The following is a 13,828-nucleotide window of genomic DNA, read 5'->3' as shown; positions in this document are numbered from 1 at the left end:
TTTCTGCAAACTTTCAATTAAATAAGATACCTCCCATAATTAGTTGTTTTGTTTTAAACAAAATCAACAAATTTGGTAACATTGTTACCAAAATTAGCGATCTTTTCTTGATTTGCACTTATGGCTTTCCATAGTTTTCCAATCTGGGTTGGCAAAAACTCGGGCTGTGACGTTGCAAAAGAAAGGTCTATTGCCATAATTGAAGTCTTGGCCAAACGTGCACTTTCCTGGAGCAGCTGTCGCCTCTAGGGCATCGTCTCAAGCTGCCTTGAATATGTATTCAAAATATAGATGTTGTCATGGCAATCAGAGGAGAAAAAGTGTGCTAAATATTTCGCCTTTAAAGGCAGTGGACACTATTGGTAAGTACTCAAAATAATTATTCGCATAAAACCTTTCTTGGTGACGAGTAATGGGGGGAGGTTGGTGGTATAAAACACTGTGAGAAACAGCTCCCTCTGAAGTGCCATAGTTTTGGAGAAAGAAGTGATTTTCCACGAATTTAATTTCAAGACCTCAAGTTTAGAACTTGAGGTCTCGAAATCAACCATCTAGACACAAACAACTTCGTGTGACAATGGTGTTTTTTTCTTTCATTATTATCTCCCAAGTTCGATGACCGATTGAGCTCAAATTTTCACAGGTTTGTTATTTTATGCATATGGTGAGATACACCAACTGTGAAGGCTAGTCTTTGACAATTACCAATAGTGTCCACTGCCTTTAAAAAAATGATTAAAATGTGCCGCGCATGTGCTCTGAAGCAACTAACGAAAATGTTCCAAATAAATTAAATGTTTGTTCATGCATTCTTGGAGGTTTTGAAGCATAAACACAATTTTAAATAAAGACGTTATGATGTTAGTTACTCTCTGAATCTCGTTATCCACATAAATCAGATTTGCCCAGGTGTTTGCTATGGTTTGGCAGCGACAGATTGTGCCACATTCCGTCCGTGTAAACCTTGACAAGGTGCTATATAAAATGCACTGTGATACAAGAGTCGCATAATTATAAACACCTAAATACTGAACGCTTACGTCGTCGTGTCACGTTTATCCAATGAAATCATTGTATCCAATGACATCACTGGGTCAGCAAGACCAGTGCATGTCTTTAGAGGGACCAGTCTAGGCTACACCAAACCGAAGGAAATTCCAACATCATAGAAATATCGCCAGGTTGCAATGACACCTCTAGGTGCTAGACGCAGGAAAGCTTACGTCACTGCACGTTTATCCAATGAAACCATTAGGTATGTAAGACCAGTGCATGTCTTTAGGGGACCAGTCTAGGCTACACCGTACTGAAGGAAATGCCAACAACAGTATCATAGAAATGTCGCCAGGATGAAATGACACCTCTAGGTATCAGACGCGGGAAAGCTCACGTCACTGCACGTGTATCCAATGAAGCCATTAGGCATGTAAGATCATTGTCTGTCTTTAGAGGGGCCAGTCTATAAACCACACCAGTATCATAGAACAGTATAATAGAAATGTCGCCAGGTTGCAATGACACCTCTAGGTGTCAGACCCAGGAAAGTGTAGATCGACACATTCCCGCTCGTCGCAGTTCAGGTGGAATTACGTCTGGTTGGTTCGGTAGACGAAAACGGGTTTTCACACGTCTTTATGTGAAAGCCAAGAGGCCGTGCCTAGACCAGGTGCGACTTTGGAATGCTGGAAAGTGACGGGTTCTACGGGGACTGGGTGATAATAAGAGACACAGAGACCGCAATTTAATTTGAAGGAGATGTGGATAATTTAAATAGTCGTGTTGGTTGAGGTGTGCTCATTTTCACTACCTTCGAGACCATGGACAACACAAGAAAGGGAAAAGAAAAGGGCTTTATAAGGAAGTTTTAAAGACCGGTGCGCCCAAGGGAACCTGTTTGTACACAGTCTATGAGAAACGGTTAGTAAATTGAAAAAAATAATGCTCCAATATGTGATGCATTTTTGAGAATGTGTTTATGGCTCTGTGTATAAAGAAATATTGCGGTATATCTCATGATTGCATATGATGCAAATTAAAGAAACGGAGGGGCGATTACTAAATACAAAGCATATTTTTGGCGTTCTAATCATTGTTGATGTAACATTACAATTGAAGTTTTGTTTCCAAAACAATATCATTAACTCTGATACAAGGGGTTTTCTCACAACAAGCTTGGTTTTAGTAGACTCGACCACTTCATCATTGCAATGTACTTACAGAACCATGAGCAATATTGAGTATAAGCAAACTGGGTGAAAATAAACCGGTCTGAAATGATCTCCATCAACTCTTAATGGAGACTTTGGAACTCTAGTTGGCAGCAGACTTACCAGGTAAATGTACATTTTTTACTCTGTTCTGAGGATACGCCCCTAATCAAGAACATTTGGATTTATCTGATAAGTCTGCTGCCACCTTGCGTCCCAAAAGTCCCCCATTGGTGACACGTATACAAATAATGAATCAATTCAGCAATAAATCCCTTCCAACAACTTCGATCAAGCCTTTTGCATTTTATTGTAATAATGCAAACAAAGAGCGAAGCACTTTTAGCCCAACATGGATGATGTTATTAATTTTTACTAATCAAAATATCAGTTATTATTTTCGGGCACAGACAAACAAAAACATCCACAGGGCCAGCTTCCGGCCAAGACAAAAATTAATGAAGAAATTCACGTGACATGGAACAGCCGCAGGCTAATAGACTCCTAAGAAAATCATTTTTGTTTACTCAGGCTGGAGTGTGTTGGAAAAGAAAGCTCGGCAGTTGACTAAGAAGCAGACTTGCTGATGATAATCTACGACTTTTTTATTTATGGTCTGATTTCTGATATGAAATAATTAGTATGAAGGGGAGGTGGCGGGGTTGTCTGAGGAACATCACAACCGGGTCGGTTCAGTAACTCCCTTTTGGTTATAGTACTCCAAATATTATTCACCTTAAAAAGTTAGTACAAGAAGCAGGATTTTTGATTCCCCAGCCCAGCTAATTTCAAAGTTACTAATAGTATTTTCGCCCAGTTACTGGATTTATGCAGTATAACCATAGACGTCTAATCAATGTTTATTATGAGAGAGATTGGCTGTTGCCAGCTTGGTGTTTATCTCCCCAAGTGGGAGTTAGGCGAGTTACCTTTAAGGAAAGGTATGACAAATAGACAGACAAGATTTATAGGAGAGTGACATTGTTGGCTTTTTCCAGGTGTTTGTCTATGATATTTTTCTTAATTTTTTTCCGGATAAAACATTGTGAGGTGCACACCACAATGCTAATATTTCTTATGTTTTTCTTTAAACAAACCTCCCTATAATGTTTTCTCTCGGTCGCCCAGACCGACAGCTCCACGGACAGACTTGTAGTATTTTGACAGCGTGGATTGAGCGATTATCAACTGACACTCCAATACCGAACAAGCCCACAGTAATGATATACCCACGCAGTCAAACAGCCCCGATACCTGAGATTAATGCATGTCCGTTTTAAAAAGTCAACTGCTCGTGGAGCAAACAGCCGAGTTATTCCCGCCTAATTTATTTAACCCAGAACTGTCGACAACAACGACACCTTGCTTATATGGAAATGCATTACAATTGTCCGCATCACAAACAGGGGCTCGCCGACGCAATGCGTATGTTTTGCATGGGGGGCTAATAACGTGTTTTACCCGGAAAGTGTTCGATTTGACGTATTTGACTGCCTTACCAGACTTGACACTCAGTTGGCGTTGAACCATAAATGAGGGAGGGGCTGCCACCCACAATCCCACCACCCCCTGTCAATTAATGAGACCAACAAAATTAACAATCGAATGAATCGAAGAAACTAACACTCTTGTCTGAAAGTGTTCTACAACATTTTTCTAGCATGTTGGCACTCTACATCAAACTGAAGTTCGGGGCTAATTCCTTTACCATTCTTATACTGAAATATGTTATATTAAGCAGATAATTTCATCAATCAATCCACAACCATCCCAGACATGCCTCCTCCTACAAAATGTGACTTACTCAGTTGTCGTTTCGTCTTGGGAATCTATCCCATCAGGTTGTTCCCTTCTTCCCGTCAACTCCGGCAGGTAATTCATCCACCAGCCATCCGGGCTAACCTCGCCGTGCCCATGCTCCCAAGACCGGCGAAGGTATCTAGTCATCAAGAGGGGCGTTAGGGACACAAATCTAGTCAAGATAGACTTGCTGAATAATAGATAGCTGTTTGTTCCTAGGGTAGCCATCTTAAGGAGGAGGTAGTAGTACCAGCCACTCTATACCACTGACTTGAGTCTTACAAAGTGTGGTGTTAGCCGCCCCAACCTTTAGGCCTTCAGGGAAGGAGTTGCATCAAGACTGAGAAGCAGCCAAGTTTTTATTCACACTATTCCTAGTTCAGTTCCCCGCACCAATTGAGTTCCAGTTGTCTTGTCTTCAGCACTTCATCAGTTCTCCAAGTTTTGTTTATGGTTGCACTTTTGTGTTCGATCCGCACTCCACTAGCAACCAGTACCCTTGGCTCAAACGTCTGTCATTCATAAGGATCATGCCGAGTTACAAGCGTAAAAACGTAAACGGACACGTAAACGTAAGCGTTATAGCCCTTTCCAATGAGCTGTTCAGGTTACGAGTAGCTGTAGTCACTTAAACAAATCTGCAAGGGTTCCAGAGAGAAGCACTGCCAGCTAAAGAGCAATGGAGCTTCCAATCTCTCTCAGGACAAAACTGACAATACCACAACTGATAAGCACAATCTTGACAGCAAAAGCACACAGCACAAAATGGAGCCTGCAACCCACCCTCACCAGGACAGCGGCAATGCTTTTTAGGAGAGTATAACAATCCAAGATTCAGGATTCTAGCCACCTTGTCGATGTTGTTTCTGCGTTGAGTCTCTTACACTATAACATCACAAATGCTGAGGACGAGCGAAACATACACCACAACAAGAACACAATAACTGAAAGAACTTGTTAGACACCATAGATACTGACCTCAAAACCATTTATCACATAGATTTCAGTCTGAATTACCCCATGGTTACTCTTTATATCCCGTGTCTGAATGCTTGACTTCTAACAAAACTTCCAAGGCCTTTAAAATCCTTGAAAATCCCAGTCAATGGTAGGTATTTGTTGTCCCTATCGGCTCACTAATCAGACTGAAAAGCTTTTGCAACAGTAAACCCTCGATATGTGTACACATCAAAGCCCTTTAAATGCACTGGACACGTTTGATAATTATTGTCAAAGACCAGTATTCTCACTTGGTGTATCCAAACATTATATGCATACAATAACAAACTAAAGAAAATTAAGACTAAATTAGTTTTCGAAGTTGGAATAACATAAGAAAGAAAAAACACCCCTTGTTGAACGACTTTGTATTGCTTTAAGAAGCAAAAGCTTCAGGCTTGAATTCTTTTATTTTTTGAGTGTAAGCCATTTATTACATCTTTCTCAAAAACTATGTTACTTCAGAGTGAACCGTTTCTCTCACAATGTTTTATACTATCAACAGCTCTCCATTGCTTGTACCGAGTAAGTTTTTATGCTAACAATTATTTTGAGTATGCCCCGCCTGCTGTACAGCCGACTGGTGATTATGATGGTGATGATACCAATAATGTCCAGTGCCTTTAAAAACACACGCCGAGAAAGACTGTGGGCTTTTTAATCAAGCAAATTTTGTTCACACAAATCCACTCTTGTTATTAATTTGTCTGGGGTTATTATAGTAATGGGATATAAGAGTCGTTCAAAGGAGGGGTTCAGATTTCGTTCATAGTGAAAGCAGCCCCGAGGACTCCGGAAAGAAGAGACAAAAGAAGAAGAAAAACCTACATCAACAAACCCCCAAAAAGTCTTTCAGCTATCAATCGGATTCTACCCAACTACCGAATAGAAATTAACTAATATTGTGTTTTTGTTATGTAGTACTTGTGTTTTTACAAATCTGTTAACGTTTGAACTTGTTCACATTATAAAGGATAAAGTTCCTTTTTGAGAAATCTCGTTCAAATTTTAACATTCATGATATTGAACACCCAGCATTGCGCCTTGAACACCCAGCAGGGTGGATATGTGCGCATTACAAGTCTTATTATTATTATTATTATTATTATTATTATTTGGTTCGTGAAAAACAATTGTAAGAATATACCAAGTACAAGGGTTGACCTACATCATAGATGGGCTTTGGTAGTTTTTAGGCTATCACAAAGGCTATCTAAATATATGATTTTTTTCTCTCTAAAAAGAACAAAACATTGAGCCCCCCCCCCCCCCCCCCACTCCCCACAAAACATCTGACAAAAGCAGAACTATCATGCCTTGCCATTAAAGATAATGGACAATATTGGTAATTGTCAAAGACCAGTTTTCTCACCATGCTGTATCTCAACATTTTATGCACAAAAACAAACCTGTGAAAATTTAAGCTCAATCGGTCGTCGAAGTTGCGAGATACTAATAAAAGAAAAAACACCTTTGTTACACGATCTGTGTGCTTACAGATGCTTGATTACGAGACCTCAAATTCCAAATCTGAGGTCTCGAAATCGAAACTACGTCACTTCAGAAGGAGCCGTTTCTCACAATGTTTGATACTATCAACGGCTCCCCAATACTTGTTACCTGTAAGGTTTTATGCTATTAGTTAGTTTGAGTCCACTGCCTTTAAGAATAAACTTTGCTCACTTGCCGACCCTAAAATGTCAAACTGTCCATTCAGATCGTGACATATCAGCCCACATTGATCCATGATAATCGAGTTAAATACTGGGTAATCACTCCTTCAACATGTTCCTTTAACAAGATCAAGAACTGAAATCCAGTACGTCTTTTCCCGTTTGTCAAGAGCGCCATTCAAAAAGGAAATTGCCGCTGGCATGTACGGGACACCGTACCCGCAGTCTGACGAGACAAATAATGGAGGATAAATCAATATCTGTATAAATAGTGACGTTAAGTCGGTGACGTCGTCAGCAGCTGAAAGAGTTCAAACACCCATTTTGAATTTGTTTACTTGTTATAATCAAAGATTTGGGATTTAAATAGTAATTGTGGTTAACGACTCAACGTTCAATCAGTATGCTCTGATCGTCTTTATGAGAATGCTTAAAGGGCAGTTGAGAACTCGCCATCCTGTGGCGCGTTTAAGTGACCCCGACAAGAAACAAGTTCATGACGTAACAACTCAACGATCAGAGACAGATTCCGAGAGCTGGGTGAAAACGTGGCTGGTAACCAGAGAAAGTTTATGACGTAGGTACTTCTCTTGGTAATTAATGTTCCCAAACTATACGCAAGCTTTGATTTTGTTCTAAGTAATGGATTTTAGTATTTCCGATTCTTTAAAACCCTTAACCGATGTGTACTTAGCACATACTCAGTACCTCCATGATCTTTTCTATTGCTAGAGCTGTAATTAATGTTTAAGATTCTTTTAGCAAGACATTTAAACATTGATGATGCGTCCTTCTGATGGGACGTAAAGCCGTTGGTCCCGTGTATTGTGTAACGCACATGATAAACTAGTGCACTTATCGAAAAGAAAAGGGGTTCGAACCGGTGTTCCTGGTTTAACTGGTAGCATATTGCTTAGTAAAAGGAGTATAGGTTCTCATACTTTAAAACGAAGCTGCACAGCATGAACAAATACTGAGCGCTTTGATGCACCCCTAAGGGTTTAATAAATCCCTTTTATAAGAACATACTTCAACAAAAACTTATAAGTAGTAAGATGATTACTTCACTCCAAGTTAGATATCAAATTATTACATTCATTAGACGTCTCTCAAGTCATCAGGTCGCAGCTGTTGGTTCAGCTACCTGTCTACTTGAGGTTGATCACAATACAATCTTAAAGACATTACGGAAGATGCTCAGACAGTCTAAGAGGTTTGACTAATTCAATAAGAAAAAGGGATGAACGATGATATCTTGAATGAGATCAAATTAAAGTCTGTCCTTGTATATGATGACATTCAGTTTCTTCTCAAAGTCTCATTAAAATGTCTCATTAAAAGTACACGTTCACCGCAAAGCATCGTCACTTTAAGTTAGGTTGCTACTTTAAAGTTCATCCAACGACTTGAGCAAGTAAATCGATTGCACGTGAAGGGGATATCTCATAAAATAAAAACAGTAATACAAGTTCACCACATATCATCATGTACACCTCGTTAACTAAAGAAGTGGGTTGTCATTTTAAGTAGGTTGCCACTTTAAAGTCCATCCAACGACTTGGAATGAGCGAGTAAATCAATTGCACGATGTAGGAAGACTTAGACTACATCTTTGTTACGCCCCAAGGCGCATGACCATGACATCATTCCCGAGAGGTTGGCCAATCAGGTCTTCGATTGCGCATGTGTGTGTATTTTTCATTATTTATGAATGGGGTTACAAAATGTATTCCTCCAACGTTACGCTATAGGGCACCACTTTAACAGTGACAGAAGATGTCATCTTGACTAAACTATTTAGTGCAAGGATAAGAAGTACAATATTATACAATGTTAAAGATCGGGGTGCTTATATAGGGACAGAGTACCACAGGGATCGATTCATGGCCCTTCAAACCTAGACCTAAACAGACCGATCTCCCCAACTTAATGAGGGATAGACAAGAATGGGCAAATCTCAACATGATTCCGAAACTCGATCGACTAGTGAGACAGAGGGGGGGGGGGGACAAATCATGATGTGTGGTTATCTCTTCCTTGCCCTCTTCATCCTCTCCCTCAAAACAAAGTCCAGACTTCATTCGACATCAGTATAGAATAACAAACTAAACCAATCAATATTATGTTTCGGAATGACGGCTTATACCCTTATTTCATCTCTCTCTCACACACACACACACGGCTCTGTAACCATAGCAATACTCTCAATTGTGATCAATATTAAACGGCCCGATGTTTTGATACATTCATCTCGACAGGGGTATCCCGTTGCCATGGTAACTTGCAATGATGTTCGTGACATCCCGGTCCGGTGTGGCGCGGGGGTAGAACTTACCGGGTAGGTGTCACGCTGCACTAAAGGTAAAGATATTGAGTTCGGTCATGCATACAAAGCGCACGTTTATCTAATCCACACACACATGTGGCAGTGCTTTAAAGGTAGTGGACACTATTGACAATCACTCAAAATAGTTTTAAGCATAAAATCTTACTTGGTAACCAGTAATGGGGAGCTGATGGTAGTATAACACATTGTGAGAAACGGCTCCCTCAGAAGTAACGTAGTTTTCGAGAAAGAAATAATTTTCCACGAATTTGATTTCGAGACCTCAGATTTAGAATTTTGAGGTCTCGAAATCAAACATCTGAAAGCACACAACTTCGTGTGACAAGGGTGTTTTTTCCATTCATTATTATCTCGCAACTTCGATGACCGATTGAGCTCAAATTTTTACAGGTTTGTTATTTTATGCATATGTTGAGATACACCAACTATGAAGACTAGTCTTTGACAATTTATACCAATAGTGACCAGTGTCTTTCACTCAATATGAATGAAGATGTATGTGATAATAATGTCCAATACAAAGAACAAGGTAAGGTATGTCACTCAAGGGCGCAAATGCCAAGACCAGGACTTGAACCCACACTCTTCTGGGCCCAATTTCATAGAGCTGCTAAGCACAAACATTTCCTAAGAATGAAATTTCTTCCTCGGTAAAAACAGGATTACCAACCAAATTTCAATTTATTGCATATTCCTTGTTACTGGTAAATTCAGCTATTGTTTGCTTATCCTGAAAATCACGTTGAAATTTGGTTGGTAATCATGTTTTTACCAAGAAAGAAATTTCATTCTGAACAAATTTTTGTGCTTAGCAGCTCTATGAAGTTGGGCCCAGATCAGAAACAGTAGAGCTTGAGTCCGGTGTTCTTAAAGAGTTTGATACATTTTTGTATGATCAAGTTTTTGGCGATGACAGGAATCCCTATACTCGCTGTGAATGAAGATAAGACTAACGCCCCATCCAAAGAACAAGGCAATACTCTCCATTAGTTTTTGAGAAGAAGAAAAAAGAAAATCACAGAGCAGTTTTTCAGGAGAGTCGCGTAATCCCGTTGTTCATGTTTAAATCATGTTCGTCTACTCACCGAGACGACAAAATAGGCCTAGTTGTTGTGAACTTTGTTTTACCTAGTACAATACCTCAGCAAGTAATGTTTTAAAGGAAGCTTTGTACCATCATTATCTCTAGACTGAGCAAGTTTAATGTAAATCTGTGGGTGTTTGTCTTTTGCAAGTACCCTAACACTTTAAATAACGGTGTCAACACAAGTTGCTCAAAGGTGCGAATCACAATACCTTTAGCAAACCATATTGGAATTCAACGCACAGCTTCCCCGTGCCCTCTTATTAGATTAACAAACATACACCACCAAAAAGACAAACAGAAAACACTCATATAACACAAGTTTATAATTCGATAACTGCGATTGCACCACATGCCCCAACGTGCTAATTTCTGCACGTGGGAGATGCAGAAGTTTTAAATTACATTTTGTTTCCATTTTTGCAGCAGAGCGAGCAGAGAGTTTTTCACATTTTTATCACGAATTTATCACGAACAATAATCTTGAGAGGTGTGTCGAATGTAAAAAGTCAGCACCCTCTGACGTGCTGATGCATATTATTTAATACGCGCTGTATGGCTTCAGGGCACACGACCTATGTGGCTGTTTGATACATGAAACGATGTTTGCGTGAAATTCTCAGCTTGTTTGTTACACGCTACATTTCGTAGAAATTTCATCAACAAATAAATCAGATGTTAATCACTCCAATGAAATGCAACATTAAGTTCTAAGAATTTAAGATTTGTTATTAGCAGAAACTTCTTCTTGTGTGTCAACAAATTTAAGGTTAAAAAATTCAAGATTTAAAACCGGCTTGAGTATATTCTTCGGAAGAAAAATATATATATATATTAATAGAGAAGTGTTTCGATAGGCCCTTTGGGATGTGATAAACCACTATCCAAAAATCGAATATTGTTATTAGTCGTATTTCACACCAATTTGGCGGTCCCACTTATTTTCCATTAGAGTCTTCCTGAAAACGACAAGGTTACACGTCTCTAACACACTTTATTAAGGTGTAAAACATCATTTTATTTTGCTACTTTTCCCCCATTCTATCTTCCTGGAGAAAGAGTGCGTCACATAACTCAAATCTATACCTTCGCGCCCCTCGTTCATTTCAAAAGCTTCGGCGAGGGTGCCAAAAACTGCCAAGGTGTTGAAGATTGTGTAATCCAATACATCTCATCACCATTTCAGTAGTGTCACCATTGCAGTAAGTATCATGGTCGCCTATGCCATTTACAAAGGTGTGGAAATTACAAAATTACGTAAAATATGGACTGTAAAGGGGGAAACCCTGTTTCAAAGGGGGGTAACCATGTTTCAGCCCTAGGAGAAGGTGGCAACAGCCCCTTGGAAAAAAATGTAGCCCACGGTGGGAGTATAAGGTGAGGTTTACGATAGCACCGTGTGCAAATCTCCTTTGAGAAACGTTGGTTCTAAACAGAAATCGGTGGTTAACAACTCAACACTTCGATCGGTATGCTCATCGTCTTCAGAAGAAAGTGACGACCTTTTCCAAGAAATTTGATTTCTTTAAACAACTCATCATGCCCACCTCTTCCTTAACCCATAAACATCTGCTCTCTAGTCTAACATGATTTACACATCCCATACACGCCTAAATATATATTTTTTTCACAAGAAGCTAATGACGTCACATGCCCAACGAAGGATCGGAAGTGAGGGAATTCCAACCAATGTGATAGGTCACGCCTCACCTGGCGCTGCGGGCGTCTGTCACAAACCGTTGTCGGGAACCAACGCTAGATTGATTATGTGAGCCAACTACTGCATTTGGTGATTATGAGGCCGTGCATAGATTCACTGGTGCCCGACGGATTGTATTTCGAGTGTCTCCTTATGAGAATCAGTTTTCGTTTGCGCAGAGGGGCTGTTTAAACCCGGTATCCGGCTTCCGAATTGACTTGGTCTTCAGTGTTGGCTTACGCTCCGCGAGCCGCTCTAAACTATACCCTCAAAAGCCATTAGAAAATGCATGAAAAATAATGTAATGGATATGACGTCACAATAATTGACAGTTTAAAGGCAGTGGACTATTGGTAATTACTCAAAATACGCTGCCTTTAAGATTCGCCCAATACTTGAGTTCAGAACTTTGACAAAATATCTCGAAATACGAATGTACATTGACGTCTCGAGTCACTTCTGATTGCGCAGTGACTGAACTTGGCTTAACGTGGAGCCAGACGTATGCACTGCTTGATGAAAAACCCAATTTGAAATCACTGACACTGCTGACGTCATGTCTGAGTCCCCGTATACCCTAATTACTACTGCACAGTGAAACCAAAATGGGACAAGATTAATTGCAATGGGGGCAGAGAGGAAACCTCCCCTAACTTCCCCACACACCATTTCCCTCTTGTACCGAAGTACCCCTAAAATCCTACTTAAAGTCACTGGACACTATTGATAATTGTCAAAGACTATTCTTCACAGTTTATGTATCACAACTTATGCATAAAATAACAAACCTGTGAAAATTTGAGCTCAATATTGGTCGTCGAAGTTGCGAGATAAAAGAAGAAAAAAATACCCTTGTCGCACCATGGTCACACGAAGTTGTGTGCTTTCAGATTCTTGATTTCGATACCTCAAATTCTAAATCTGAGGTCTCGAAATCAAATTCGTGGAAAATTACTTCTTTCTCGAAAACTACGTCACTTCAGAGGTAGCTGTTTCCCACAATGTGTTATACTATCAACCTCTCCACATTTTTGATAATAATTATTTTGAGTAATAACCAATAGTGTCCACTGCCTTTAAGATTTCATGCGACAAACAGAACACAGTTAAGACATGTTGACTCAGTGGATTTTGTCTCTATACCTTTCACCTCTGTAGACCCAGTTCTACCCCGGACCGATCTCGATGGGTGCGTTCGTTTAGCTTCACTGGGTCGACCCCAGTGTGTGGCGGTTTTTTTTTCCAGGACGAACGTGGGTATCTATCTGCACACGTTCGTCCTGGAAAAAAAAAAACCGCCACACACCGGGGTCGACCCGGGGGAGCTAAACGAACGCACCCATTGTTAGCATGTACAACGGAAAACATTGCTATGTGATTTGTTTTGCTTCTCATAAACCTGACAACTAATGAAGCTAAAACACACCACGGTTAATTGTATACATACATCTTCATTCACAGTGAGTAGGGATTCATGTCATGGCCAAAAACTTGATCTACAAAAGGTATCAAAACCCTTTAAACCACAGCAAAACATGTTTGGCTAATTCTTATGTGACGTCTGTACAGGATACGACCCATTACTTTTTAGTAGACTTCCGTATGTAATAAGATATGCAATATATTATTTTGTGCACGATACAACGGGGTTCTTAGAATCCATGTCCAAAGCACGCCATACCAATAATACCATCCAAAAGCAGATGGCATGAAATTCATTATCATTTTCCTCCACAGTTTTTAGTTTAGATTTTACTACAATGTGGTCCAGTGGTTAGACTGCAGGACTTGCAATCTCAAGGTTGTGGATTCGAATCCTACCAAGCTACCAACAGTTAATGTTATATTGAATAATATATCACAGTACTTTTGCACACGGTAGTTGTTTTTATTTTTAACTGATTTTACAATATGTTAGAATAAAATATTGTCGTCTAGTTACTGGATTACAATTTATTGATTTGTGCAATTTACAGAGAGATTGGCTGTTGCCAGCTTAGTGTTTATATCCCCTTTGAC

General features: G+C 39.8%; 1 protein-coding gene across 6 annotated transcripts in view; it reads right to left on the bottom strand.

Annotated features, from left to right (window-relative positions):
- LOC139943153 (uncharacterized) overlaps window positions 1-13,828 on the bottom strand; it is a 72,369-nt gene that overhangs the window by 35,830 nt on the left and 22,711 nt on the right. For 4 of the 6 annotated variants that reach the window (XM_071939968.1, XM_071939970.1, XM_071939969.1 and 1 more), the window contains exon 1: window positions 4,012-4,673. The exons of the other annotated variants lie outside the window; for them this stretch is intronic. In XM_071939968.1, coding sequence (XP_071796069.1) covers window positions 4,012-4,235 — 224 coding nt within the window. In that variant the 5' untranslated portion in view covers window positions 4,236-4,673. Of the gene's footprint in view, window positions 1-4,011; window positions 4,674-13,828 lie in introns of those variants that run through there. 6 annotated transcript variants of the gene reach the window in all.

This window comes from Asterias amurensis, chromosome 10 (genome assembly GCF_032118995.1).
Source record: "Asterias amurensis chromosome 10, ASM3211899v1".
NCBI lineage: Eukaryota > Metazoa > Echinodermata > Asteroidea > Forcipulatida > Asteriidae > Asterias > Asterias amurensis.
The sequence above is the reverse complement of the archived record's forward strand: the minus strand, read 5'-3'. Positions and strand labels throughout refer to the sequence as shown.